The sequence below is a fragment of the Anabas testudineus genome, chromosome 1 (genome assembly GCF_900324465.2).
Source record: "Anabas testudineus chromosome 1, fAnaTes1.2, whole genome shotgun sequence".
Lineage (NCBI taxonomy): Eukaryota > Metazoa > Chordata > Actinopteri > Anabantiformes > Anabantidae > Anabas > Anabas testudineus.
In genome coordinates this window covers 24,500,715-24,527,567 of record NC_046610.1, presented here as the reverse complement: position 1 = coordinate 24,527,567, position 26,853 = coordinate 24,500,715, and the positions used below count along the sequence as shown (strand labels likewise).

The following is a 26,853-nucleotide window of genomic DNA, read 5'->3' as shown; positions in this document are numbered from 1 at the left end:
TTTGTCTATGTTACTTAAACTAAACGCTTCAATACTCACTATTCACAAACAAATAACAGTTTTATTCTCTTTTAAAAACTGAAAGTTAGAAGTTAGTAAATAAAAAGTGTCTCTTCCTCCTGACAGAGCAGCTCAGTAGCTGACAGCAGGTCTGTCAACAAGGTGAGGAACATGATGTGTGATGTTTTAGAAGAGATCCAAAAGATCAAGTTAGTGATTAAACTCACCGTTACAACCTTTAAACACACATCTCCTCAGAAATGATTTCCAATCTGTTCTGTTCTAAAGGTTATGAATGGAAATGGATTACAGAACACTTTTTGTTTATTTGGAGTTATTATTAAATAATTAAAACATTATTTATCAGAATCAAGGTGCAAGTCGTCGTCAGCTCTTCAGCCAATCAGACACCGGCGCCACAAGCCCCTCCCCCTCCTCCCTCCTCCTCATCTTCCTCCTCCTCATCTCCTCCTCCTCCTCATCTTCCTCTCCGGGCTTCTCACACCTCCGTGCTCGGAGGGTCGCCAGTGAAAAAACAAGATGTAAGCCGACGACACGGCGGCTCCTCGGGGACACAGCGGACACAGAGCAGCAGCAGGAGTCGGTGACGACGAGGTGAGTCGAGCAGCAGCTGACTCTGACTGAGAGGGAGAGGTTTGTTCAGGGGACTGGACTCGGTCGGACTCTGTTGATTCTCCAGCGCTTGTGAGGGAGTTTCTTAAAAGTTGATCTAACTCTTCTACAGAAGCATTGATGCCTAGTTTAGTAGCAGCAGGTTCAGTGAGGACAGGTAAGAATGTGCTACTTGAACCCAAACACCTCAAACAAATCCAACATGTAGCCTGATAGAAGTGCAGCTCCATCACTGTACATCCCATGTGTCAAAGAGCTGGATCTTTGTGGGAAATATGACCCTCCATATGATAAACGCCTCAGGCCTCACAGTCTGATGTGGTTTCTGTTAGGTAATGTAAAAACGTGTTTGTATGGGCAGTGGTGTGTGAACGTTAAACTTCACCTTTAAAAACTGCAAGACAACAAGTTCCTTAAATAAAGTAGACACAGCACAATGGAGGATTTCTTTTTATAATGACTAATTCACACATTTAAAAAAGGGATACACTTCAAATCACACTAAGATCAAACAGAACAAAACAAAAAAAAGAAAAGTGGAACATTTCTGCAGCTCAGTTTTGGATTAAACAGAAATGTCTCATGTTCAACCTGCAAATACAAAACATAGCTGCAGTTATTATCCAAATGTAAATCTGTCCAGTGAAACTAAATCTGCTTCACTCCCGTCCGTCTGTCTACTGTCCGACAGTCCCCTCCTCTCACTCTACAGGTTCTGCAGGTTTGATGCTGCTTTGTGAAGATGTAACTAAAAGTCTGTTGTGGCAACACGTTCCAGCCTGCTCCTCTTCCCCTGCGCCGCTGCGGGCCTGGTCTGAACGTGGCCGAGCTTCTGTCGCGCTGTTTTTCTTTTAAAGAGGTCACTTTCCTCGTTCAGGCATCTTTGGAATCTGTTAAAGAGATTAGTTTCACTGCGAATCCAAGCGGCTCTGGGCGCCGAGAGCTTCTTATTGCTGCGGGGAAGTGAATCAGCAGAAAAGTATGTTGTTGAAAAGTGAGTTGCAGCGCGTTGCTGCTGGATTAGGGTCATGAAGCTGAGATCTCTTTTGTCTTCAGTGACCTGAGAGAGACAATTAGAATTACTGTCTACTCTACATGACTCTGACTGCTGTGCTTTCACATTTGAAACGTCATACTGGAGCCACAGGTTTATGGCAGGAGACGTCACCTTGGCCAGACAGGGAAGCAGACGGGCGAGTTACCAGTGTAAGAGTAAACTTGGAGGGATGTTGACATGGAGCAACACTGAGAGAATGTAATCCCACTTAGTTAGAGCTTAGTTTGGCTTCAGAAACCTTAGACTGGAGTTATTACAGAGCTGAAGATCAGCTGCTGATTATGTGTGTAGCCACCTGAAACGTACCACTGTCTAATCATGACATCTCTGTGACTGTCAGTCTGAGAGTCTGGTTTTAGAGCCGTTATCTACTTTTCCACTTTCGGAGGATGCATGCTTAGTCTACTTGTCTTTCCTAACTCGTGCATGTTCACCAACAACAAGCTGGCGTAGTCCTGGTAATTACAGTGTTATCTGTCCTTTTGGGAAGCTCCCGCTTTATCAGCTGCATCTTCTGCTGTCCCACCTCGGTCTCTGGAGCGACCCAGTGTTCCTGGGACTCATTTAAAGGGGAGTAGCCCAGAGAAAGCAGCCCAGGATTTTCCCGGCTGACCTTCAGTGTGGAAAGTTGGGGCTGGGTGGTGCTGCCGCTGCCTGACACACTTTTCTTCCAGCACCTCGCCCACTGTTACGTGATTCGGAGTGTTTGTGTGTTGCTATTGCGAGACTCCTGAAGCTGTGATTAGAGGTTAGACCGGTGGTCAGGCTGGTGTTTGACTGACAGGAGGTGCCGTAAACATTTGATGGAAAAAAACGAAAGTAATCCTAACCTCCTGTGCTTGAGTGAAAAAAGCTGGAACAGATCACATTCCTGCTCTCAAACCAGACAACATGGGCGAGTCAAACATTTAAGCTGAACTCACTGAGAACCACTGACCCGTATTCTGCTTTGTAATACACACATTTGCTGTGTTGACACTCTGTCAACACTCTGTTTGACCCTTCGAGAGAAACTGCTTTGACTTTGTTAAGTTAACAGTTGAAATCTGATTAAATACATTTCTCTTTCCATCTGTCCACCAGCGTTTCCCGTGGACATAACACACAGCCGCAGCATCATCTGGTTTGCCTCAGGCCCATAACATGACCCATGTGTGGGAGTTGTTATCTGCAGTGGGTTTGTGCAGCTGCCTGTGGCCCCCCCCCCCCCATCCTAGTGCTCTGCTGCTCTGACAGCGGCGTGGAGCCCGTAGTCTAACAACACCGCTCACCGGATCCCACAGCTGATGCGTGAAGCAGCGCTCCATGTTGTCTTGACAGTTTACACAGATAGCACCAAGGTTGGTTGAAAAGAAGAATAATGGTTGTATTAGTTCTGCCGTGTTTACAGACTGGTGGATTTGTTTATTTAAAGGTAAGATTATACTTAAAGTTACATTATCTTTATTACTTATGAGAAATACATTCCCAACTTTATTGTTACGTTCAGGCCGCGACAAACCAAACTGACATCAGAGAACTAGAGGCCAGAAGTAGCATTAGGAAGAACTTCTCTGTACCAGCAGGTGGCAGCAGTCTGTGTACATCATTCAGAAATGGAAAACATGAGAAGAGCGAAGACTGCGGACGCACAAACCTTAAAAGAAAGCAGCTTAGCTTTAACAGGTTTAACTGTTTTCTACTTTTTAAACTCCATGACAAAGCACCGCAGCAACTCCTGCTGTGCAACACAGAGAGCTCAACTTAAATAAGACACTAGAAGGTTAAAACTAACAGAAAACTAGAGACGTGTTACCTCATTAGCTCAATGTGTCAACAAGCATGTTTCAGCCATGGCTGTGTGTTTATGGGGCCCCTCAGGAGACAAACATAGTAACAGTTAAACATGAAGACAGAAAACAAAACCTGGTCTGATCACAGTCAGAGTCGCATCCAGCTGGAGGACGATACTGAGGGAGTTCACGCGTCTGTCTCCAGACATGTGGCACCTCCACATCAGGACACTGAAGCTATTCATTAGCGCTGATATGAGGCACCACAGCTTCACGGCTAACATGACCCCCACCGAGAGGAAAACGAGGGGCCAATGGGGAAAAGAGACCACAGAGCGTAATGAAACCAGGCTGAAGCTTGTTTTTATTTGTGATGATGTAAAACACAGCGAGCCCTCTGTTTACATGGTTTACTACGTGTGTATCCCGCTCATGATCTGTTTTAATAAATGAACACACACATTAGTGTGCACGCATTGTGTGTTTATCTTCAGAACAGTGTGTCTCTGTTCGGCAGTGCCGGGGGGGTTTGTCTGTGGTTCTGTGAGGGAGGGCTGCACACTCAGATGTGTCTTTGTTTACTTGCAGCTGAGTCTCTGAGGGACACACACACACACACACACACACACACACACACACACACAGAATACTCACAGAGACACACACACTGACTGTGCACACTCTGGTTGAAATAGAGTTAGATGGGATTTCTGGGTTATAGTGGGGGGGGAGGCTGCAGGTGTGTTTTACCTACAGGGCTGTGAGGAGGAGCTGCTTCCTCCTCACTACCCAGCATGCTCTGTGACTGGTTTGCATTTAAAGGTTCATGCATACAGCAGAAGACAAAGAAACAACCTCTTCCTACTCAGTGGGACGTATTTTGTTCAGTCCACCTTGTCATTTTTAGTTTCTCTGTTTGTGTCTCTGTCTTCGGTTTGTGGAAGTGAAACCACGGTGCCAGACTCTCAGTTCTTGTTTGACCCGGGGGACAGTCTCAGTACCGGTCATCAGGCTAGAGCTAAGTCAGCACTTGAGTGCTTTAAGAAAGTAAGAAAGTGCATAAAGCTAAAAAATAATCAGCTAAAAGCTGCTTTTTAAACCAGAAACACCAGATAATCCATTTATCAGTGTTGCATGTTGTGGTCATTTTAGCCTCGATTAGTAGATTCATCCATTATCTAAAGAGTTTCCTGTTAAGCAGAACTCAAAGTGAACCTTTACCTGCATGTTGATGGATGGTTTTAAGTAAAATTATTTCAAAAACTGTTGGATTCCAATACTCAAACAGCAAATCTCTGCTCCAGAGGCACCACAAGAGTTGACTGCAGCTGGAAATGTGAGTTTATTACAGCTCTATGGATGTAAAGAGTCCAGAATCCTTTTACACTTTGTTTCTTATGCTGGATTAATTATGAATTAGTCTCAGTGTGTTTTTACAGAGGGCTGTTTAACTAACAGAAAACATCCAGTTTCACATTTGACCATCCAAAACAAAAGGAGAGTCCTGAACTCTGTGCCACATTTGTCTGTTTCCTCCTCCTCTACTCAGATGGTGGTGGGGGGTGGTGGTGGGGTGGTGGTGTTCTTATTGCGTGAGATGAAACTGCATGTGTGGACAGTCAAATGAAAAGAGCATCTCAACAGTTCACAAGGACTGTGATCTGTGCCAGGAAGGGAAGGGCCGGTCTAATAGTTTCAGCCTGGCTGTAGAGCGAGAAGGAAGAGAGCGAGCCAGACAGGAGGGTGGGGGGGGGGACAAACCCTACACGGATAGAAAAACAAAGAGAGAACAACAGAATGTGAGGAAAGAGAGAGAGAATCCAAATCCAGTTTCACAGTTCAGCATCGAATTGAACGTGATGAAGGATCAGAACCTATCTTACCACAGGCCAGACGGCTCAAACTTTACTGCCATGAGTGAGGAGAGGGGCACTGCAAAATGGAAAATGAATTATATATGTGTGAGAAAACAGGAAGAGACTGTAGAAAGGAAAGAGAGACAGGTAATGAGAGGACCAGGGTCCAGCAGAACAAAGAGGATTAGACAATATGAAAGAGAGGGAAAGGAGGAAAACAGAAAGGAGAGGTGTGCTTCGAATGAGAAGAGAGACTGGGGGGGGGCAGAGAGCGAAATGAAAACATTCCTGCAGACCGGCACCTCCATAATGCTGGCTGTGGCCTTAGCAGGAATTTCCTCTGGTTGCACCACAGCTGAAGTGTGTTTTTGACCAACAGAGCTCCGGCCCCTGCAGACGCCATCCCAGATGTAAACACACCCCCAGACATAAGAGAGACACAGTCCCGCGGACAGGAAGACAGCATGGCCTGCAGCTCACCCACTGAAGATCACCCCATCGGCAAAATGGACAGGAGCAGTAGCTTCTTTAGGGTAAGGTTCAAAGGTGAAATGTAAAACACATTGTTTCCTGTGAGCCAAATATGTCTTTTTCTGGGAAATGCTGACTTTGTTTAAAAGGCAAAAAACTCCCAAACACAAGGCTGAAGTACTAATTCTGGCCACACAAGTGAAACCTGAGCCCTTCAATGGTGGTCTGGGATGACGTAAAGAGACAGGAAACACTGCGAGAGCCAGAGCAGAGTGTTTTTGTGTTGAACTCACTTTGTATGACATGAATTAATTAAACTAAAACTATTTATTTATGATTTTTAGTGTCTGCACTTTGAACAGCTCACACGCCACACTGTGGTCTCGTGCACTCTCCCCTCACATGTGACATTTGTGCAGATACTGTTACTCAGTTTGTGAAGACCCTCTGTAAAGTGGTTCATTTGTAAATGTGTGCGATGTCCAGCAAAAGGCTCGGCTGCTTCCTGCAGACTGTCTGTCTGAAAAAATATCAGGTGAGGCCGAGGCTCATTTTTCCGTGAGAACACGAAAGCAACGTCATCATGGACAAACAGAACCTGTTACATCCAACATCACACCCCCTAGTCAGCCAGTAGTGGTCAGCCAGCAGGCTACATGTTCTGCTGATCTTATCCTCTGACTGTAGAGATGTTGTGTAGTCTTTGAAATGACCTGGACGGTCTTCATGCTTCTGTGTTCTTGGGCCCATAGAGCATGTGCACTGACTCCAGTTACTCCTCCTTGATATTTGGCAGATATTGATATTTGACATCAAATTCATATGATAAAGAGTCAAGTTACTCAGAAAAATGTATTCACAGTTTTTATAGCTGCGATACATCTTTAATTGGCCAGTGTCCATCACATGACCAGCACAGAATAATGAAAAAAAAGAAAAATGCATCTTCAGATCCCGGGCCTTGAAATGATCAGGAGGATCCTCGTGCTTCTGTGTTTTTAAACGCACAGAACGTTCACTGTTTGGATCTCCTGCTAAATGTAAATGTTTCAGTAATTCCTCTCTGCCTCAGTTGAGAGTATAAATTCCTACATCATTCAGTAATAAAATATTAGCTCCGTGTGTCCCAGGAGTGTTTCCTTCATGGAAGTTATGCTTCTATGCTGTTTTCATCCTTGCTTCAGATTGTCTCATTAGTCGCTCAGAGTGGCCGCTTTCCTTCATGTTGTCAGGACTGAACGATGAAACATAAAAGTGGAGCTTTGGACTTGACAGTTCTCCTTCATTTACTGCCATATATTGAAGGAGTGCTGGAAACGAAGCGTGCCGGCTGCGTTTGTTGGCAGCCAGAGTAAAACTCTCTCTCCCTCTGTGTCCTCAGGTCTCTCTGTCATCTTCCTCTCATGTCGCTTTTCTTTTTTTTTGCCTCTTCTGTTTTCTTTCTCTGCTGCCTAACACACCCAAACACACACACAATGACAGAAACCAACGTTTTGTTCATGTGGTCTCGGAGGTCATATTCCTGTGTCACATAAATGCTGCAGAAGGATCTATTTCTGGAGGGATAATGAGCTACAGTGAATGTTTCCCCCGTGCCTCAATAGGCCTTTTGTAATCCTTCATGTCCTGAACTGGAGACACTTTATTGTGTATGAGCCATGATAGGTGGAGGCTGTCCTTAACTTAAAGCACCCAACACTCTGTAGCAAATGTTATGTTAGATATCTAAAGAATCTTAAGCTGCTAATGATCTTATGAAGGCGTTTACTTGAATTCGTTCTGAACCATCTAACGGCTCCAGGAGAGAAGCAGAAACCAGTTCAACTTCTGCAGGGTTCGGTGGGTTCACAGAGGCCCTACCACTCCTCCCAGTTTGAGCCAACACTAAGCAACAGAGACAAGTTGTGAACATGACACTGACACCTTATTGCTCCTCTCATGGTTGACACCTGCAAAATCAATACAGTGTCCTGGATATCTGTAAATCATATCTATATAATATCTTTGAGGACATATCGTTTGCCTTTGTGTGCAAGCTTTATGTCAAGAGAGTAACAGTGTGTCTATATATAAAAGCTATAAATAGAAGCTGTCAGTCAGCTGCAGCTCTAGTATGCTGTGTTCAGGGACAGTACAGAGTGTAGTTCATCCATTTTGTTACAGTACACCCCTGTTTTTAGACACTGTATTAACTTCACAGTGGTTGTGTCCACCATGAAATGCATATTCTGTGGCAGGTACTTGCTGTAGGTAGCAGCAACTCGTGTTTGTTCTGCTGCAAGTTTGCTTCAATTCCCAGAAGTCAGAGACATGTTTCTTTAAATAAGAATGCATAATGCTGAAGTGTATTTACATGCTCTATCAGGTTATGATCACTATTGTAGCTATTACAGTGGGAAATAACAGACTAAACACATCTACTACAAACCTACTCTTGGTGCAGTAGATGCTGTTATTTGAACCTTTTCTGTGTGATTATTTAAAAAGTTTTAAAAAGTACTTGTTAGACACTGATCAGCCACAACATTAAAACCACCACGTGCGTTTGACATTGTGAATGACCAGTATATTGTGCTTCTTGATTTTCTGTAATGTCAACAAGCGACGCCTGCTGTGTCTTGCACACGTGAATGAAGCAGCAATGCAGACACATGTAGACCACAATTGACAATGAGCAACAAGAAACAAAAACTGAATGTTGTCTCACTTTTTATTTCCGCTGCAGCTTTTTCCATCCTCACTACACTTGTGAAAGTGCTCTGTCTCTCTCTCTCTCTCTGTCTCTTTCTCTCTCTGTCTGCGTCTAAACCAAACACATAGTTTCCCATTGACTCCTTCTATGGCTTTAACAGCAGCCCATGCAGAGAATCACTTACCTCTACACACACATGCAAAGACACACATTTCATGTGTGTGTGTGTGTGTGTGTGTGTGTGTGTGTGTGTGTGTGTGTGTGTAAGTGAATTTAATCTAATCGTAGTCAGCACACATCTGCATTGTAAGCATGTGCAGTCAACTCAGTTTTAAGGTTAAGGTTAGAATTACGTTTAGATTACAGGGTAAGTGGCTATGGAATGCATTATGTCAACAAGAGAAAGAAAAAGCTCTATCTGTGTGTGTGTGTGTGTGTGTGTGTGTGTGTATGTGTATGTGTGTGCGTGTGTGTGTGTTCCTGAGATCTGCATCTCTGTCTGACATCCATGTGTTGTGCAGAGTGAATGAAATCAATCCCGTGTGGAAACAAACCCAAATGAAAGAAGCAGGTCAGTAAAACTCAAAGACTTGTGTTGTCGAGTGTGTTGTGTTGTGGTTGTGCATCAATAATCTATTTCTTAAAGTCATCAGTGTGAAACAAGGCCTGTACAGGCATCATCATTAGAGCTCTGTGAGGCACAGATCCAGTCTCTAAGCAGCTCTCGTGTTCATTGACCTTTGCTTTTTAGCTCAGTTTCCCATGTCTGCTCTTGCCCATTTTTACAGTTTTCATTTATTCTGTTACATTCTGAATTGTAGTGGAGTAAAAGTAAAATGAAATGTCTAAACTTTTGTCCCCGAGGTGTCCCACACGTCCAGCTGCTTCAATTTCACCTGCTTCAATCCTCCAGCTGTGCTGTAAACTTGTCCATCAACAGCTGCTGGGATCACCTCTTTGTTACTTTTGGAAGGTTAAAGGAATCAGAAAACCTTGTTCTCTGGGAGTTAACCAGGTGACACTTGACTGTGTGAGAGATCTGTCAGGACAAACATCTGTCTGTGGCTTCACTAGGGTTTAAAACGAGCATCGCCGTGGTCCAGTAACACTGGGTATAACTTCACGTTTTGTAATGGAGATATGACCTGACACAAAAGCAGCAGAGTGTGGGGTTTTAACAGAGCTGGCTCCACTTAGTCCAATAAAGAGGGGGGTTTAGAAAGGCCTGTGGTTACTGTTGTCTGGCTCGCAGCCCGACTGGTGAAGGATCATTTGGAAAAGGATGCCTCCTGCTGGTTGAAATGTTTACTGAGTGCACTGGTTCAGGTGTAGGAGCATTTTATTAAAATACTGTATTTAATGTAGCTGTTTGCTGTAGGAGAGTGGCATTAGCACCAAGACAACTCTGATCATATGGCTTCCATGATGTTAACATCCTCTCCCTCAGTTGTGTCAGATTCCTGCTCTTCATTAGATTACACTCCGTGTTTGTGCTGTTTGACCCAGATGATGAGCGTAAAGCATCCAGATTTCAACATCTGCTCCATTGTGTTTGCGGAGGCTCCGAATCCCTGCGAGTGCTCTAAAATGAGGGGCGAGAGAATGCGAGACAGAAACATAACCAGACAATGGGGGTGGGGGGGGGGGCAGCTTGTTGCCATGTTTAACAGAGCAGTTGTATTCAAGGAGTCGTTTTTTGGCGAGAAGTGTCAGAGTGTGTGAGGGCTGACAGAGGCTTAGACATCGATCCATCGCCTGTCAGTGCACAAACAGAAACAAACAGCCGACCACGACGCTTCATGAGGTTGGGATCAGAGATTGCAAAAGACATTCCATCTGTGTGTCATCACTGTGTGAATCCTAAAATAGTCACGGGCCAAAACAACACAGGACGAAGGAGGAAGCTTTGTTCTGTTGATAAATTACTGCTAAACATAGACTTAGATGACAGTGATGACAGTTTTTATCTAAAACCTTCCTGTCCTGATTTATGTCAGGAGGAAACTATATTTGAACTGACGTTTTTTTGGATTAAGAAGCATGTCTCTGGAGTACTGTGCTTTGTCACTACGTTTCCTGTCTATAGGAAATGTGCTAAACACACAGGAAAAGTGACTAACTGCTGCCTTTCCCTTTGTTCTACATTTGACCAGCACGCTCGACAGCCACCTCTTGCTTCATAAATGCAAAGTTTGAGCAATGCTGTCGCTTTCGTTTCCAGCTCTTGCCTCTCCACCTCTCCTTCTTACGTTTCTTCATCAGTCACAGCCTCTCACTCTGTCTTCTTCCAGCTGATTGACACATTTGCTCTGGAGCTCGGGGAGCTGAAGAAGGAAATGGTTCAGACGTCGCCCACTGTGGACAAGGAGCCCATGGATCTACAAATGTAAAGTCGTTTTCTACATGTTTCACCTGTTCTTAGACAAAACTTTGCTGATTTAGTTTCCTGATAATATCTGTAATTGTTACCTTGATTAGACAGAGTATACATTTCCATCAGCTTGTTCTGTCTAGTTCTGCATTGTGTTAAATGTGATTCCCTTCAACAGTACTTTTAAGTATGTAATTATGTTGGTTGCTTATTTTCACCAGCAGGTGGCACAATTGTTTAACTCTAGCTCTCTCTGTGTCTCTTTCTCCAGGATGGAGAGTGAGGTGAGTGGAATTTACTTGCAGCCCCCCCACGGCCGCGGGGTTGGAGGTGAAAGGGACTCTGGGTACGACTCCTTGCGAAGGAGGATGAGCGTATTGGACAGGTTGACACAAACCCACCCAGTGTGGCTGCTGCTGGCGGTCAGCGGAGAGGAGGCCAGTCACATTCTGCTCAAACAGCCACCAGGGGTGAGATGACCCGAGATAGTAGTGCCGCTTTTGAATATATTCTAAAAGGGCTTTGTGTTTATAACTTCTGGTTCTCTCTGGGTCAGGTATTCCTGGTCAGGAGGTCAGCCGCTCTGCAGAGAAAGGTTCTGTGTGTGCGTATGAAGGAGGACCAGTCAGGAACTCCCATCAGCCACTTCCCCGTCAGAGAGAGCCAGTACAGTAAGTCACTACCTGTATCGCTCAAATTTTAGTTTCCTTTTGTGATTAGGTCTTGTTTGACCACAGTCACACTGAGCTCTGTGTCAGAGAGTAAAAATGTCGTTTCCTGCCCGCCTCTGAAAACTGTGTGTACGCAGATAAGCCCAGACAAAACGGAGAAATGAGAGTGTGACCGGGCGAACGTCACTTTGGACCACAATTATTATTATGGACGTGTGCGTGTGAGCATGTCATTTTGGACACAGGTGCTAGAAGTATGCAAACTCTAAGTTCAAGTAAAGTGCTAGTTCTTTTCTTAAAAACGACAGCACTAATATTACTGCAAGTAGAAGTAATCTTAACTCAACTTGAAGTATTACTATAGGTAAACACTTTACACACTTTAAAATGCACATGCAGCTAAGAAAACACAAAGTCTAATCAAAGATTTATTTGAAAACCTTCATAAGTAGAAATTACAACCAAGGAAATGTATAAAAATTACCAAAACAATAAGGGATCAGCTTTTATTAGTTTATTGTATTTCTATTGAAGTCCTTATCTGCAAAAAGTAGTAACTAAATATTTAATGTGACTTTAGTGGAGTAAAAGTACAATACTTCCCACTGAATTACCCACTGAGTAACAAAGAATGGAAGTAATCCATTGTACTTCAATGAAGTACTTCAACACTGTACTTAGTACAGTCCATATGTAAAACTGTACTTACTTAACATCTCTGATTTTGGAGCTTAAATGTAGTGCTGCAGTGTTGGGATTTATTTCTGGACTTGTGGCAGTGCCAGAGTGTGATGACATACCAGCTGTGGATTTTCCCTACTGAAATGACAGCACACGTGGGAAGGAGGGAAGTGCCTCTGCCTGGTTTGACCGTGAGCTCAGCTGCTCTCCAGTTGGCCTGTTGCACTCCACAGAATGTTAGTTAGTCCTGTTAGTCAGAAAACACTAGACATTAGTGGGATTTGAAGTCACTTTGCTCTTCAACACAAGCATTCGATCTACCTTATGAAAAAGGCTAAATCCTCTCTTTGAATTGTCTTTAAGTACAAACTAAAATCTGGAGAGGACTGGTAGCCTAATGGTTGTTACACATGCCATGTAACCACACTGTCCAAGCCCAGCAGGAGACTTTAGTTACATGTCACACCCTCTTTTTCTCTCCATGTTTCCTGTTTGCCTCCCCACTGTTCAACTATCAAATAAAGGCTAACAGCTGAACAATAATGATGAAAATGTGCAGCGTTTCATCCTCATACATCTTTATTCTTGTCAACAAATGGCAAGGTTATTTGTACTTACAGTATTATGGTCTGGTTTCTTGGTCTGATGTAGTTATTTTCCTTCATGCCGTGGTGAGAGCAACTACAAAGCAAAGTGATACCTCCTGAGATTGATAAAGTCCTTTTAATTTTATTCTTTTAGTAGAAGGCAGAAACAGGAAATCGGAGTGGGACATGCAACTAAGTTCCCCAGCCAGACTCAAAACAGGGATGTTGTGGTTTCGTGGCATGTGCACCAACCATTAGGCTACCAGTGCACACTGAAAGGTCATCCGTCACATTCAAAAACTGGAAACATGACATCCCAGGTGTGGATTCCTTCTGCTAAAATGACAGCAGACATAGGAAGGAGGGGAGTAGTCTTTGAACTGGTTTGGCTGTGAGTTCAGCAGGAAAGGAAAATCGTTGTGCATTGTGTACGACGACAACATATTCATGATTAGGGTCATGAATTCAGTTTCCTGCAGACGTGTCCAGGTAATAAGATGTGAGTTGGGGGAAAAAGGCCTGCGGTGATGAGCAGCTTGGGGTTAGGTAAACCAACCTAACCCCACCAACCTACCTACCTAAACTGTCTTTGTTTGTGCTATAAAAGCTTTCTGTGTAGAAATAGCAGCTTAAAACAATGGCTCATTATAAACAAATGTAAAATATTTTGTGATATATATTTAATTTTGTATATAATAGTACAAAGCTGAACTTTTGAACTGTCATGGTTAAAAACAACAATACTTACTTGTAGAATCTGCACGGCAGACAACGGTTAGGGTTCCTGTGTGTGAATTGTAATTCAATCAGACCATGTCATTTGTCTGCAGCCTTTTCTCTCGAGGGATCTGGGATCAGCTTTGCAGATCTGTTTCGCCTGGTCGCTTTCTACTGCATCAGCAGGTAAACAACCCAAATTGTTTTTGTCTTTCATTTTTCTATCACATCTGCAGCTTCTTTTGTGTTTTGCTCTGTGATGAAATGATTTGATGATGGAAAGTTTGCAGATGAAAATAATGTTTGTTGAGTAAGCAGTCAGCTCTCAGTACCCAAAGCTCTCACTTCTTGTTTTAGCTCGTGCCAGCTTTGGGAGATTCCAGCACATGTGGCACTCAAACAATACACATAGAAAATAGTGGGAAATTGACTATGGAGATGGGCCTCAACTCACAGGCATCCCAAATTCACAAATATTAGTTGTTAAGCAGCACGTTAACTCACATTCACAATCAATTCCAACCTGTGCTTTACAAAGTAAATCTTGCATACTGTAGAAATTCATATCTACATCTTTGTAAAGAAACAAAGGGCGTGGCAGCATGTTTAAATTAGTGTGTGTGTGTGTGTGTTAGTGTTTTCACTTCCCTGTATATCATTGTGTTGTTTTTCCAACCAGAACGATGGCATCATCACTTTTTTGGGGTATACCACTATCAAAAGAGCACAATCACCAACAATATGTTCTGTTGTATTTCTCTCACTTCACGTTGGAAATTGTTTGTTTACCTTAGAGACATCCTGCCGTGCACACTGAAACTCCCAGAAGGCATTGCGTCTGCCAAGACTCAGAAGGAGCTGGAGGAGGTGGCTCAGCTGGGAGCAGGTACAGTAGCCTTCATTACTTCACTGGTTTATCAACACTCCTCTTTAACAACTGCTATCATGACTTAGGCATAGCTGCATACTTAGAATAACGTCATTCTGCTCAGGAAGCCATGAATTTGCAACAGTTTCTCGCTGAAAACAAAAACTGAAACATTCAAGCTTTTAACCGTGCGTACACATTAGCCTAGCTTAACGTGAACACTGTCAGCGGACGGACAGCTGGCTCGGTTCTTGCCTAACAACACCTCAAAGGTCCACCCATTTAACATACATGTTTGGTTCGTACACAAAAAGATATCAAATATAATTTAGTTTGAAGTTATGGGAGCAGTTATGTGCCTGGGTGTGACAACATCTTGAAATCCTATTTGTAGTTGTGACATATGAAAACACGAGCTCAAAGATCTTATGTGGCAACCAGCAGAGGTGCTGGGCAGGTGGATACACTTTTTTCTTAACAAGAAAAAGTTACAAACTATAATTTCTATGTTTGTGTAGAAATTGAGGCAGAGAGAGTGAGGCTAGATGTTTCTCCCTGCTTCCAGGCTTTATGCTAAGCTAGGCTAATCACCTCCCGTACCAGAAACGTTGACAGAGTGAAGTAAAAGTGATCTGTTCATCAACTGTCACATAAAAATCTAACAAGCTAATTCGACAAAATGTTGTACTATTAGTTCAATTACTGCTTTGTGCTAATAGTATATAGTTAGGATAGTTTTCAAAACTTCTTGGTGTATTCATAGAAACTAAGTGGACAAGATGAACAAGGTGTCAAATTTAATCTAAAATAATTTTCATGAGTGGAAACCTATCTGCTTGCAACTGGGTTACCATCATAACCCGTTTAAAATTAGATTACCATGCATTCATGAAATAATTCAGAACTCGGGTCATTGTTAGTACTGATAGATAAGCAGGAATAACTGCTGCACCACTGATGGAGCCATGACAATTCGATAAAGCTGCCAATCGTGCCACAGGAGGCAGGCAGGGCAGCTTAGCCTAAGCAGATACAATGTAGATGAGTCAAGTGAAGTGTTTTTCTTTTAACTTGGGTAAAGGTAGGAAGTGAAAGCAATTTTAAGGTGCTCTCTAGGTCATAGTAAAAGTATTGTAGGTTAGTGCTGAAGACTGGTGTCACCATCATAGAGCCTGGTAGACTGCACAGTCTTACATCCACTGAGGGGCGATGGCAAATGCTGCTTCACCTGATATAACAGTCAGTCCAGCAAAGCAGAGAAAGATAAACAGCCAGCACTTGTGTGCACAGGTTCTGTTCATGTTTCTTGGTCAAATCCTACTGACCATTCAGATCTTGTTTCATGGCAGACTTTATCTCTGTCAAGTTATTCTAGGCTCAGCTAATGTGAAATTGCAGTGAGTCAGCTTCCTAGAGTAGAAGCCTACAGCATAGCTTAGTGTGGGGGAGAAGGGAGTGGCCAGTGGAAAGCTACAGTAGGCTGTGTGCCATCTAAACACACACATACCATCACACCACATTCATATGTGCATAAAAGCATGAGTGCCAATGGAATACGTACAGTAAGCCGTGTCGTCCATGTAACCTCTTACAAAAGCTTTCATTGTGTTTTCATGCCTGGATTCCTGTGGATGGAAGTGGGTGTTGGGCTGCTCCTTAGCGCCTTGTGCAGTGCTCTTTTCTCATTTGATGTCTAGGGGAAGAGGAAGGGAAAGACCGAGATTCCAGCCTCTGAGCCTTTCTTAGCAAGACATCCTTCTCCACTGGCCAGCTTCTATTTAAAGACAAAATGCGCGGTGCCTTGATCTTGTGTGGAGTCCAGGCACGCACATGTGAAACACAAACACATGTTGCAAATGGCTTCAGACATTTGAATATATTTGCTTCACCAGAGGGCATGGATTGTGCAAATGTGGCTTCTAAACCAATGCAACTTTGTAGCTTTTTGGTCAGTTTTAGTTCTAGAGTAGGATTAACAATATTGTTTGGTCAGTGTTATAAAATATCTTGTCTTGAGCATTCAGATACTGTGGTCTGTTTGTTGTGTTTTAGAGTGAGGTTCACATTTATATTCTGTAGATTAATCAGATGTAAAATAGTAGTGCAGCAACATCAATGCACTACCCATTAGCAGAAATCTCTTCACAGTTGCCACGAGAGAAATCTAAATCTGTAGAACAGCTCAAACTGTCAGACCTCTGAGCACTAATTTGACAACCAAGAATCAGTTCTTCTTAGGGTGAGGTCAAACGGCATTTTTACAGTGGCTTAATGTCTCCAGAGTGTCAGGTGATCGTCATTCACATGTTAGAATACCACAGACAGGTTTCTGTCTCCGGATACTGAAGAATCATCAGACATATAACGCTGTTTCACCTGCTGAACATTGCTTTTTTATTGCCCCTTGAGTGGGAGTTAGTCTTGCGTCCTTGTGTTTCCAGTTTTTAGTCTGCCACTATGGATAGAGTATATTTCAAAGTGTGTATGATTTGTTACCGGATCCTTATCACTACATTGTGCTTGAATACAGTAGAATATTTATTATCACCTGGTTGGTTGGTGCTGAGTATGCTAAATTGCCAAATGGCTGAAGACAATGGAACGATAGGAGGGAAAAGTACAAAGAAACATCAAAATTAGAGCCCTCCACTGTTGTAGACACTTGCATGGTCGCATATTATTTGCAGAAAGTGATAAATTCAAGACAGCATGTCCTGAAACTACTCCACAATCAGTACACAGTAACACAGCTACAAGAGGAAAACAGAGCAGGAAGGAGTGGAGGAACTGTGCACTGTGTGGTGTGTTTAGAGCCCTCCCACTCTGTGATTAACACAGATGACTCCCCCTCCAAGTCTCTGGGTGTGTGTCGGCATCTAGTGAATCAGATCCAACAGACACAGAGCTGAACTCAACACACTTCTTCCAACCGGCCGCACAGAGACAGATTAAGAATAAAGAAAACTTAAACTTAAACATCTTATGTGTAGGTGAGTAGTAGTTAGTTAGTTGTTCTTTTACATCTTTTCTTTAGTAGATTTTTTCATTTGAAGGCTGCTGAACCCTGTTGAAAGTTGAGAAGCGTGTGGAGTTTAAACTGAGTTAATGTTTGCCTCTGAGTCTTTTTGTGTTTGTGTGTTACAGACTTCTGGGACTCTGCTCTGTGCAGTCAGCGGTGCACCTCCCCACGTCCCTGTCGCCGTCTCAGCCGTACCCTCAGCCCCCAGCGCACCAGCAGTGACAAGGGGGTCGAGTGGTCGCAGCAGAGACATACTGAGGCTCACTGTGACAGTGCACCACCGACTCTACGGGCCCTTCCTGCTCCACCTTCATTTGATTTAGACAGAAGACACCCTACCAGTCCTCTGTGCTTCGTTAACCCTGTGTTTCTCCAGACTCACCACCACCACTGCTGTCAGGAAGATTCTCCTTCACGTGCTCTCAAGTCCAATAACAACCTGGAGAAGACAGAGACGTCGGCTGTTAAGGTGTTAAGCATCAGTGAAGGCAGCGAACAGCACACGGACAAAATCAAGCTCAACGGCAAATCAAGGCCCCCTCCCCCTCGCCCACCCCATCCTCCACGGCACCGTTCAATGCCACACCGACGCCCTGCACCGCCTCCACCTGGACCTCCAGCAGCCACCAGCACACCCAGTAGCATGCCAGAGGCAGCTGCTGTGGCTGCAAAGCGACAAGAGTCCTCCAGCAGGCGCAGAGCACCTGCACGACCACCAGTGAGTGCCAAGCACAGCAGCCCATTCAAACGTGCCAGCTCACCAATCCCTGTGCCGTCAAACCAACCACCTCCAAGGCCTAAAAACCCTGATCTAGAAGCCCATCGCTGCCACATAGCCCTGGACGATGAGACCATTGCCAAGGCTCTGTCTCGTGCCAAGCTTCCAACATGCCAGCCTAAGTCTGCTGATGTAACACAAGAGAACAATGCTGGGAGTCCATCCAGTCCTAATAAGAGGGGACGCCAGCGGCTCAGTGACATGAGCATGTCTACTTCTTCCTCTGACTCACTGGAATACTCGCAGTCTCCTGGATTCTCCCTGGGCCTGGCCTCCAGCCCATCTCAACACCTTAACCAACAGTACCCAGTAGAGGACAGCAGTGAGGAGGATGAGGATGGGGAAGAAGAAGAAGAGGAGGAGGACTATGGGGTTGGCCTGGAGACAGATCTAGAAATGCGTCTCCGTCCATCCTACAAAGCTCAAAGGCTAAAAGTTGGCGTGAGCCTGAGCGGGGGATCCTTTGTCTTCCACAGGGCGTTGAAGGGACGCTTCCGAAAGGTGAGCGGCATGCTGCGCTCCCTCATGACCCCGGAGAAACGGGCAGTGAAAAGGATTGCTGAGCTTTCCAGGGACAAAAGCTCTTATTTTGGCTCCCTGGTTCAGGACTACAACAGCTTTGTTCAGGAAAACCGGAGCTGCCACACATCAGGGATGGATTTTCTGCAGACTCTCAGGCAGTTTATGACACAGATGAAGGCTTACCTGCGCCAGAGCTCTGAGCTAGATCCTCCAATTGAGTCACTCATACCTGAGGATCAGATCGGTGAGTCAGCCAAGCAGATTGAAAATCCGAAAAAACAGGGAAGTGGAATGTAGGTTTTGCACAGTGGGTTTGTGAGCCCTGACTTTGTGAAACATGCATGCGTGGGCCCACGTGGTTAATGTTTTAGTCATATTCCACCTCTGACAGTTTTCATCATGTTTTCACTTCAGTAGAATTTGAAATGTAAATTAGCAGTAGATTAGCAGTCTTATATATCAAAATACCTCCACTGAGATTATGATGATGGAAAAAGTAAAGTTTAGACACTTCAACAACTTATCAAAAGGACGTTTCACTCCAGTCAGATTGTTGTGGAGTACAGCACGAGCATGAATATGTAAGTATGTCTTTGCACTCATCTGACGTCCCTTGTTCATTGTAAACAATAACAGCAAAGCCTTGTTTAGAGACAGAATGGAGATCCATTCTGGCTTTGCTAACAGACCACAGATGAGCACATAAACCGTTGCACGCTCACAGATGTTCCCATTGTGAAGGGAAAATGTGGATAAATGTTGAGATTTTTTTATACAGCAGGCAAGAAAATTAAATTTCAGATGTTTAGCGGCGTGTCCCTGCTACCCACTGTGCAAAAGCACCCAAGCTGTCGCTTATCATTTTCTGCTGGATATCAAAACAAAAGTAAGAACTGGGAGAAAACAAGCTGACGTCATGTTACAAATGCAGAGAGCATGTTTAAAAGAAGCTGATGGTCTGTACTCTTCTCCAGTGTGTTTATGGAAGGATTCAGAAATGTGTGGTTACGTTGCAGCTCAAGGTCTCACAGTTTGGCTTTAAATTCTTTGTGTTTGTGGTAAATGTCCACAGTTTAAAGTGTCTTTAGAGTGCCCAGTAATTCAGATTTTATATGTGCACTTCAAAAGATAGAACGAGCAACACCATGTGTGTTTGTAAAGGGATGGTGTGTGGCTGTCAGCGCACACCCTGATTAATGGTCATGACTGGATAAGAACAAACAGAGGGAGGCTGACGTATTTGCGTTACAAACTTAAAGTTTGATTTCATGTTCACTTCTTTGACTTTGCTGGTGTCTCATATGCTGCTGTGTATGTCACTTTCCTTTGGCTTATTGCAGTTGAGGAAAACCTTTGAACGGACTGTAGCCTAGATAAAGCCCATTAACAAGCACTGCTCACTAAACAGAGGAAACGATTCTTCCTGGAGGGAATGAGTAGGATCACAATCAGAAAATGCATGTGTACGTGTGTGCACGTGTGCCTGACTGTACATACCCCTCCTTGTGTACACAATAATGATCTGACTTGTCTGATTGTCTGACCAACGTAAACAGTTTATCACTCCATTTATTTCTTAGCAGCCTGCAGTAAACAATGGCCCAACCCTTTCCACCGGTGACCTGCAGCACTTGTACAGAGCGTGGAGCATTGTTCCGCTTTAATAGTGCTCCTCTCTGGTGTTCCTCTGACTCACTGCAAATGCAAAAACAGAATTCTTGTATGTGCACGCTCTCTTGTTTACACTGTTGGAAAAAATGTATTTTTTTCCCTGTGTAACTCATTGCATAAACACGGCACAATGACTGCCTGGAGGCTGGGGGATGCCTGGGCAGCGTCAGTAGTTCAAGTGCTGCCAGTGAACCAAAAGGCACAATAGAATAAATGTGTCATGGTGGCTGTATTGAGGCAGGAAGTTATCTGAAGTCCATGAAGGGAGATCTGAGGTACAAATGGAGCCATTGTAGAGGTCCAAGTGTAGGTTATTTTATGGCATGTCAGATGCATGAATAATATCCTCATGTTTGTTCGGTGGTTAAAATACCCGGATGTGTTGAGCTCAGACTCAAGGTCAGACACTCACAAATCAGCCCAACTTGATCTCTCAAACATTCAGGTTACCCTTATCTAAATTGCAGGTGTGTAACATATCTAATAAAACCTGACTTGTATGTCTTAATGTTTCACATTAGTTATTGATTAATTCTGTTGCTTACAATTGTTAAGACACAGAAAGAAAGACACAGAATGAGTTGGGAAGTCAGTAATGATTAACAGCGGACAACACCTTGTTGGTTTTGGTCTTGGTGAGACTGCTGACCAGTGTAATTTAGAGTAGTTTATGGTTCATAACCATGTTGTGATTTGAATTGTGATACTGAATGTAGTTTCTGGGGAATACATTGTTGATTCAGTGAGGTGATCCAGCAATTACTACTATAGCAGCTGACAGAACAGTTTCGGCCTGATATGATGGTTCCTGTGACTATACAATGACGCACTTTTGGTTTCAAAATATTACTCATTTGTTTGCCTAGAATTAATAGTTAAATTGCTTAACTGTTTCTATGTGTGTGTTGCTGTCATCTTGAACAGACCACGTGCTAGAGAAGGCCATGCACAAGTGTGTCCTGAAGCCTTTGAAGAGTGTCATTGAGGTCACTTTACACGACTTTCAAGTAAGATATTAACTGATTATTATTTTGTTTGGTTTTTGTTTTTTACATGTGTCTTGGTTGAAGAAATAAACACTAAAGGGGGTGGAACCAGAATTTCTGCTTCCTGGTTGTTTACCTCTACATGGCAAATGTTGCAGTTTACCTCCATGTCTGTCCAGACTTTTAAACTCATCAGTTCATTGTTGAGACCAAGTGGAGGTTTCAGCTAAACAGACAGACAACAACAAAAAAGTGCTGCTACAGTGTAAGCAGCAGACATACATGATTCTAGATGTAAACTGAGGACATTTTGTCATTATAGTGATTAAGTATTTTAATCGTATGCTAGAATGAGGATGATACTACATTAAGGATGGCATGCATACTTCTTGTAAATGAACTGTTAACTATATTTTACTCTCTAGGTGAACAGCGGAACTTGGCAGCAGCTGAGGGACAACCTGGCCCTGGCTAAGACCAAAAGGCCCCAGGAGCTGGGAGTGGATGGGGCCGTTCCCCCTGACCCTGTGGCTATTGAGAAGATTCGCCAAAAGTTCCTAAACATGAGAAAGATGTACTCGCCTGAGAAAAAAGTGGCACTGCTGTTGCGCGTGTGTAAACTCATCTACACTATTATGCAGGATAACTCAGGTAAGCAGAAACACTACTTTTAGACCTAATGAACCGTAGCTTTCCTTTGATAAGGTTTCTTTTTCAGAAAATCTACACTTGTTTTGTTTCCATTTCAGTCTAACTTTCCGAGTCCGTTTATAGTTATGACCTTATTTCTTTACATCTGACCTGACAACTACCTTCCCCTCTGCTCTCTGTCTTCCTCCTTCCAGGGAGGATGTATGGTGCCGATGACTTCCTGCCCATGCTGACTTATGTGGTGGCTCAGTGTGACATGCCTCAGCTGGATACAGAGATCCAGTATATGATGGAGCTGCTAGACCCATCTCTGCTTCAAGGAGAGGGTAGGCCCTGTTGATGTACTTATTTTAAAGGATCTGTCTTTTTTCTTTTCTTTTCTTTTGTGTATACAACATTAAAAATAATACACACATACAGCACAGTCTGACGTGCTGTTCACTGTATGCCTTTGTTGACGTGTTTGAAGTGTGAGCCTGTGGTTAGCCTCCCCCTCATAATCACAAAGTGTAGCTCATACATTTCTGCCTGGGTGTGTATTAAACACACAAGTTTCAGCGAGCCGGTTAGTGAAACTTTAGGTGTTGTAATATGTGTTTTTTACCTCAACTCCTGCTCTGTACTTCACACTAGTCAAAGCATGAGTCAAAGTCAGAATCAGATCCACTCTCCTCTGCTCTGTCATCACTCTCACTGCACTGCTATGCTCCACCACACTGCACTCAGCCCTTGGGGTAATAGTCATTATGAATTTGCAAAAAATGCTGAACAATGCTACTAAACTAAACACTCAAGCAGAATCATTGATCTTCTCTGATTTGTTGAAAGAGTGAGCCTCACTCAAAAAACTTGATGTGAATGTCTCTGCACTGCTGCCAAGCTGTTTAATGGGTCTGGGTCACAGAAGCTTTTAATAACATCTCTCTACTTTTACTTATTGGAGCAAAGTGTTACAAAAGAATATTCGAAACACACCTCACATACTGTACCTTTAACAGACAGACCCGAAAATTAGTGTTTATCCAAAAATGTTGAGTTCTTAAATTGAGGTAAGTCCTGATCAAAGTGAAAACCCAGTTACCCGTGTAACCGATGTGAACCTGGAGGGGTTATTTCGATGTTTACCTTCACATCAGGTTATGTAATGTTGGCTGTTTCTTTGATGAGGTCAGTGTGGCGTGAGGTGAGTGTTGAGTGCCACTCTATTGTACAACCTGTTCACAGGAAGCCCGTTCAGCAGGAACTGCTGTGTTCTGACGGAAGGTATCGCCCCAGCTGAATGGTTGAAATTCTTGTCACTATTGGTCATGGGTGATGGTCACGTAGTAGTAGTCTTCACAATCTATCAATCGATTTATCCCGAGCAGTCACAGAAGCCTTTGTAATTTCAGCTTGTAGTGATGCATGTTGTATTGATCTACCAAGAACATCTGTCTTAAGCACACAAAAAACTTTCAAATGACCAAACGAAGAGTGTATTATCACCCAGCTCTGCATTTCTTCTCACCCTACACACATTTTACAGTATAAAGTCTTTTAACTTGTTTGCTCCCTGGTTTGACCTCACTGCTGTTATGAATTTATTAACAGCATAAAGATGTGGATGGACATACACGTGTTAAACTACTGGTTTTAATTAATTCCTGCCTATTAATTTAAAAAGTTAGCCTATGTTAGACAGTGTAGGCTAATGGTCCAGCTAGCACAACTAAGGCTGTAGCAGCAAAATCTACACAAAATTTAGTTAGTTTGTTTTTTTACATTTCATTAGTTGCAGCTCTCACTTCTACTGACCACTACGTACAAACTACAAAGTATTTCATCGTATATCAGAATCACGAGAATCATCTCAGCTGAGATCAGGAAGGTTCAGTCAGCGAGTCTGGGAAATGCAGGGATGGGAAGGAAGGTTGTTGCCACATTGGTAGGAAATGCCTGGTTTTTGAATGGACTGGAACTCTTCCAGAATAAAATATTTTCCTCTAGCCGACAGCCTGTCTGGAACATTAGCTCATTTAAATTGAACGGCTTTAATGTACAGTATGTGGTAGATCTGCCCTTGTTGAACTTCAGTATAGTTATGAAATATCTTTTCATACATACCTGAAACTTAACTGTGAAGGATTTACTGTAAATCTCTCTTTTATGCATTACTCTGATTCATTTTTATCACAAAAGAGGAACTGTTGAAAACGTCTTAGTAACTGTTAAGAACATACTTATTGTCACGCATTGTCAGCTGGTTTCATTTCTGGATAACTGGCCCTGATGTGTCTTCTTAGTTCTTTCTGGTTTCTTTTCTCCAGTCTCCATCCATGCCTCAGCCATCTTTCCCTGGTTTCCTTTCCAGGTGGTTACTACCTGACCAGTGCCTATGGGGCCATGGCCCTCATCAAGAACTTCCAGGAAGAGCAGGCAGCGCGTGTGCTGAGCTCCGAAGCCAGGAACACACTGCACCAGTGGCACCGCCGTCGCACCGCCCAGCGTTCAGTGCCGTCTGTGGACGACTTTCAGGTATCACGCCTGACCTGAACCCACCTTGAACATCCAGGCAGTGAGTCTAAGTTGTACCAATTCCAAATACATCCAGATTTCCCACTCAGCACTGGAAAGATGCATGAAAGGTGCTGTGCCCTTATCAGTGGCAAGGACTACGTCTACAGTTTCTAACATCACAGCATGTGAATCAGGCTCTGTAATTTTATATTTTTGGGTAGAAAGCACCCTCTTGTGGAGCATTTAACAACTGCATGACTCCTTTCTACAGTAACACTTGTATGTGCATGTTTTTGCTTCCTGCTTTCTTGACTCATCAGTAATCCTTCTTTGGTTCGTTGTGGACATTTGTCTCAGCTCTGTCACTCACATGTTTGTTTCTCTCTGTAGAACTTTCTCCGTGTAGCACTGCAGGACCTGGACACAGGCTGCACAGCCAAAACCTTGCTCGTCCACACTTACACCACCACAGAAGAGGTCTGCTCCCTCTGCGCTTACAAATTCAAGATCCCCGACCCCGAGAGCTACGCGCTGTTTCTGGTCACTGAGGACACGAGCCAGCAGCTCGCTCCGGACACACACCCTCAACGAATCAAAGCCGAGCTCCACAGCAGGCCCCGTGCACAGATCTTCCACTTCGTCTACAAGAGGATACCTAACCTTAACCTATGCATTCCTACTGTTGTGCAAAACAGAAACTGCCTTCAAGTTGAATAGTATAGGAGGATGTAACCGCTTGATCCCAAACTACAGCAGTTTCCATTGTTTTGTGTTCTATGTTATACACATAGATGTTTGTTTTGTAGAAACATTTCAGGATATCGGGTGGCATGGTGGTGTCACCTCACAGCTAGAATGATCTGGCTTCGAAACCACCAGTTGGTCAGGTTTCATGTTCTCCTTGTGCCTGGGTTTTCTCTGAAAATTCCAGCTTCCTCCCACTACTAAAACATGCATGTCAGGTTTATTGGTGACTCTAAATTGCCCATAGGTGTGAATGTGAGTGTGAATGTTAGTCAGTCTCTGTTCTGCAGGCTTGTGACACACTGGTGACCTGTCCATTGTGTACCCAGCTGGGATAGGCTCCAGCATTTCCTGCAACTATTAAAAATTGATAGGATAATGGATGGATGGATTTCAGGGTATCTGAAAAGGAGGAGATGTGGCATATTGTTTGACAGTTCTGAAGCCATGGAAGAGATGGAGAGATTTGTTTTTATGAGAAACAAACAAGTGATACGATGGACTCTGGAAAGTTCTGATGTTTATACAGTTTATATAGTTCATACAACTCAGAAATATGATTCATATATGGGTCAGAAATGCAGCTGTCATTCAACCATTGACTAATATCTGCTGTGCTCTGAGTGTGTGCTGTTACTGTTATATTGGACCATGTATAGAAGCAGGGTTTTAGCATGTGCAGATGTCAGACAAGTTTAAAATCCTTAGTGCAGGTGTCATATAGTAATATACTGCAACTAACTTTTGCCTTAACTGCTGTTTTCCCTGGTGCCTTTAAGAGGAGTTGAACATACTGTATGCTACTGAGGGCTTTCATCCAGGTATTAGTGAGCTTTCAACAAAATGATCCAGTTTGAAACGTCATGCTAAAATATTAATTTAATAAGTAGAATGAACTATTGTAAACATTGATTGTTTTTTATTGCACTTGTGTTTTTATGCAGTTGCTGGTCAATTGTATTTCTGTGTAGAAATATTTTTATAATCATATGTTTCTTTTATTCTTCACTAAAGTGACAAAGATTTGTATTCTGATTGAACATTTCTATACGGGAATCATTATTGGACTTATACCAGTTATTCTTAGAAGACAATTTAGAGTAACTTTTTTTTAAAGCTTGCAGTGGAAATACAGAACAGAAATTGTTCTCCAAACAGGACTACTTGCTGACTCCAACACACTATTCATTTTGAGAGGACGTGTCAGTTCTTGGGTGTAACATGTTAGCCAGTCAGCAAAGAAAAAGTGTAATCCATTGTGTTGCCATACAGAGCCAAACTGATGAAAGCTGTTGCTGTCCAGATACTTATGGATCTGACTGTATTTCAACTTAAATGCCATGCACAAAACAAATTAAAATGATTTGGGGTAAAAAAAAAGAAAAAAGAAAAAATATATTTTTAGAACCTGTACGGAGAACCAAGTGTGATGTTAATGGAGCATATTTATTGCTTAAAGAAGCATTAAGTTAAATAAATGGTTGCTGAAAAGTGTCGATCCAAGCAGATGTTTGTGCTGTTCTGTCAGATCTTGCTAGGATGCACTTGCATGAAGCAAGAGACAAAGGAGTGAGGAGAAGCAGGCGACGTGTGTGTGTTTGATGGAGAAG

General features: G+C 43.2%; 1 protein-coding gene across 4 annotated transcripts; it reads left to right on the top strand.

Moving 5' to 3' along the window:
* Window positions 1-494: 494 nt before the first annotated feature.
* On the top strand, window positions 495-26,746 carry LOC113161567 (ras and Rab interactor 2). Of its 4 annotated transcripts, none has more exons than XM_026359220.2 (13): window positions 495-615; window positions 5,698-5,851; window positions 10,773-10,867; window positions 11,124-11,322; window positions 11,409-11,523; window positions 13,622-13,694; window positions 14,303-14,394; window positions 17,521-18,939; window positions 21,291-21,373; window positions 21,778-22,003; window positions 22,198-22,329; window positions 24,354-24,517; window positions 24,890-26,746. In XM_026359220.2, the coding sequence occupies exons 2-13, from the start codon at window positions 5,783-5,785 to the stop codon at window positions 25,214-25,216; spliced, it is 2,994 nt and encodes a 997-aa protein (XP_026215005.1). In that variant the 5' UTR covers window positions 495-615; window positions 5,698-5,782; the 3' UTR covers window positions 25,217-26,746. The 4 variants fall into 4 exon arrangements, with proteins under 4 accessions (XP_026215005.1, XP_026215008.1, XP_026215007.1 ...); XM_026359223.1 differs by having other exon boundaries at window positions 24,354-24,557; window positions 24,890-25,025; XM_026359222.2 differs by lacking the exon at window positions 495-615 and adding an exon at window positions 1,435-1,839.
* Window positions 26,747-26,853: the final 107 nt, after the last annotated feature.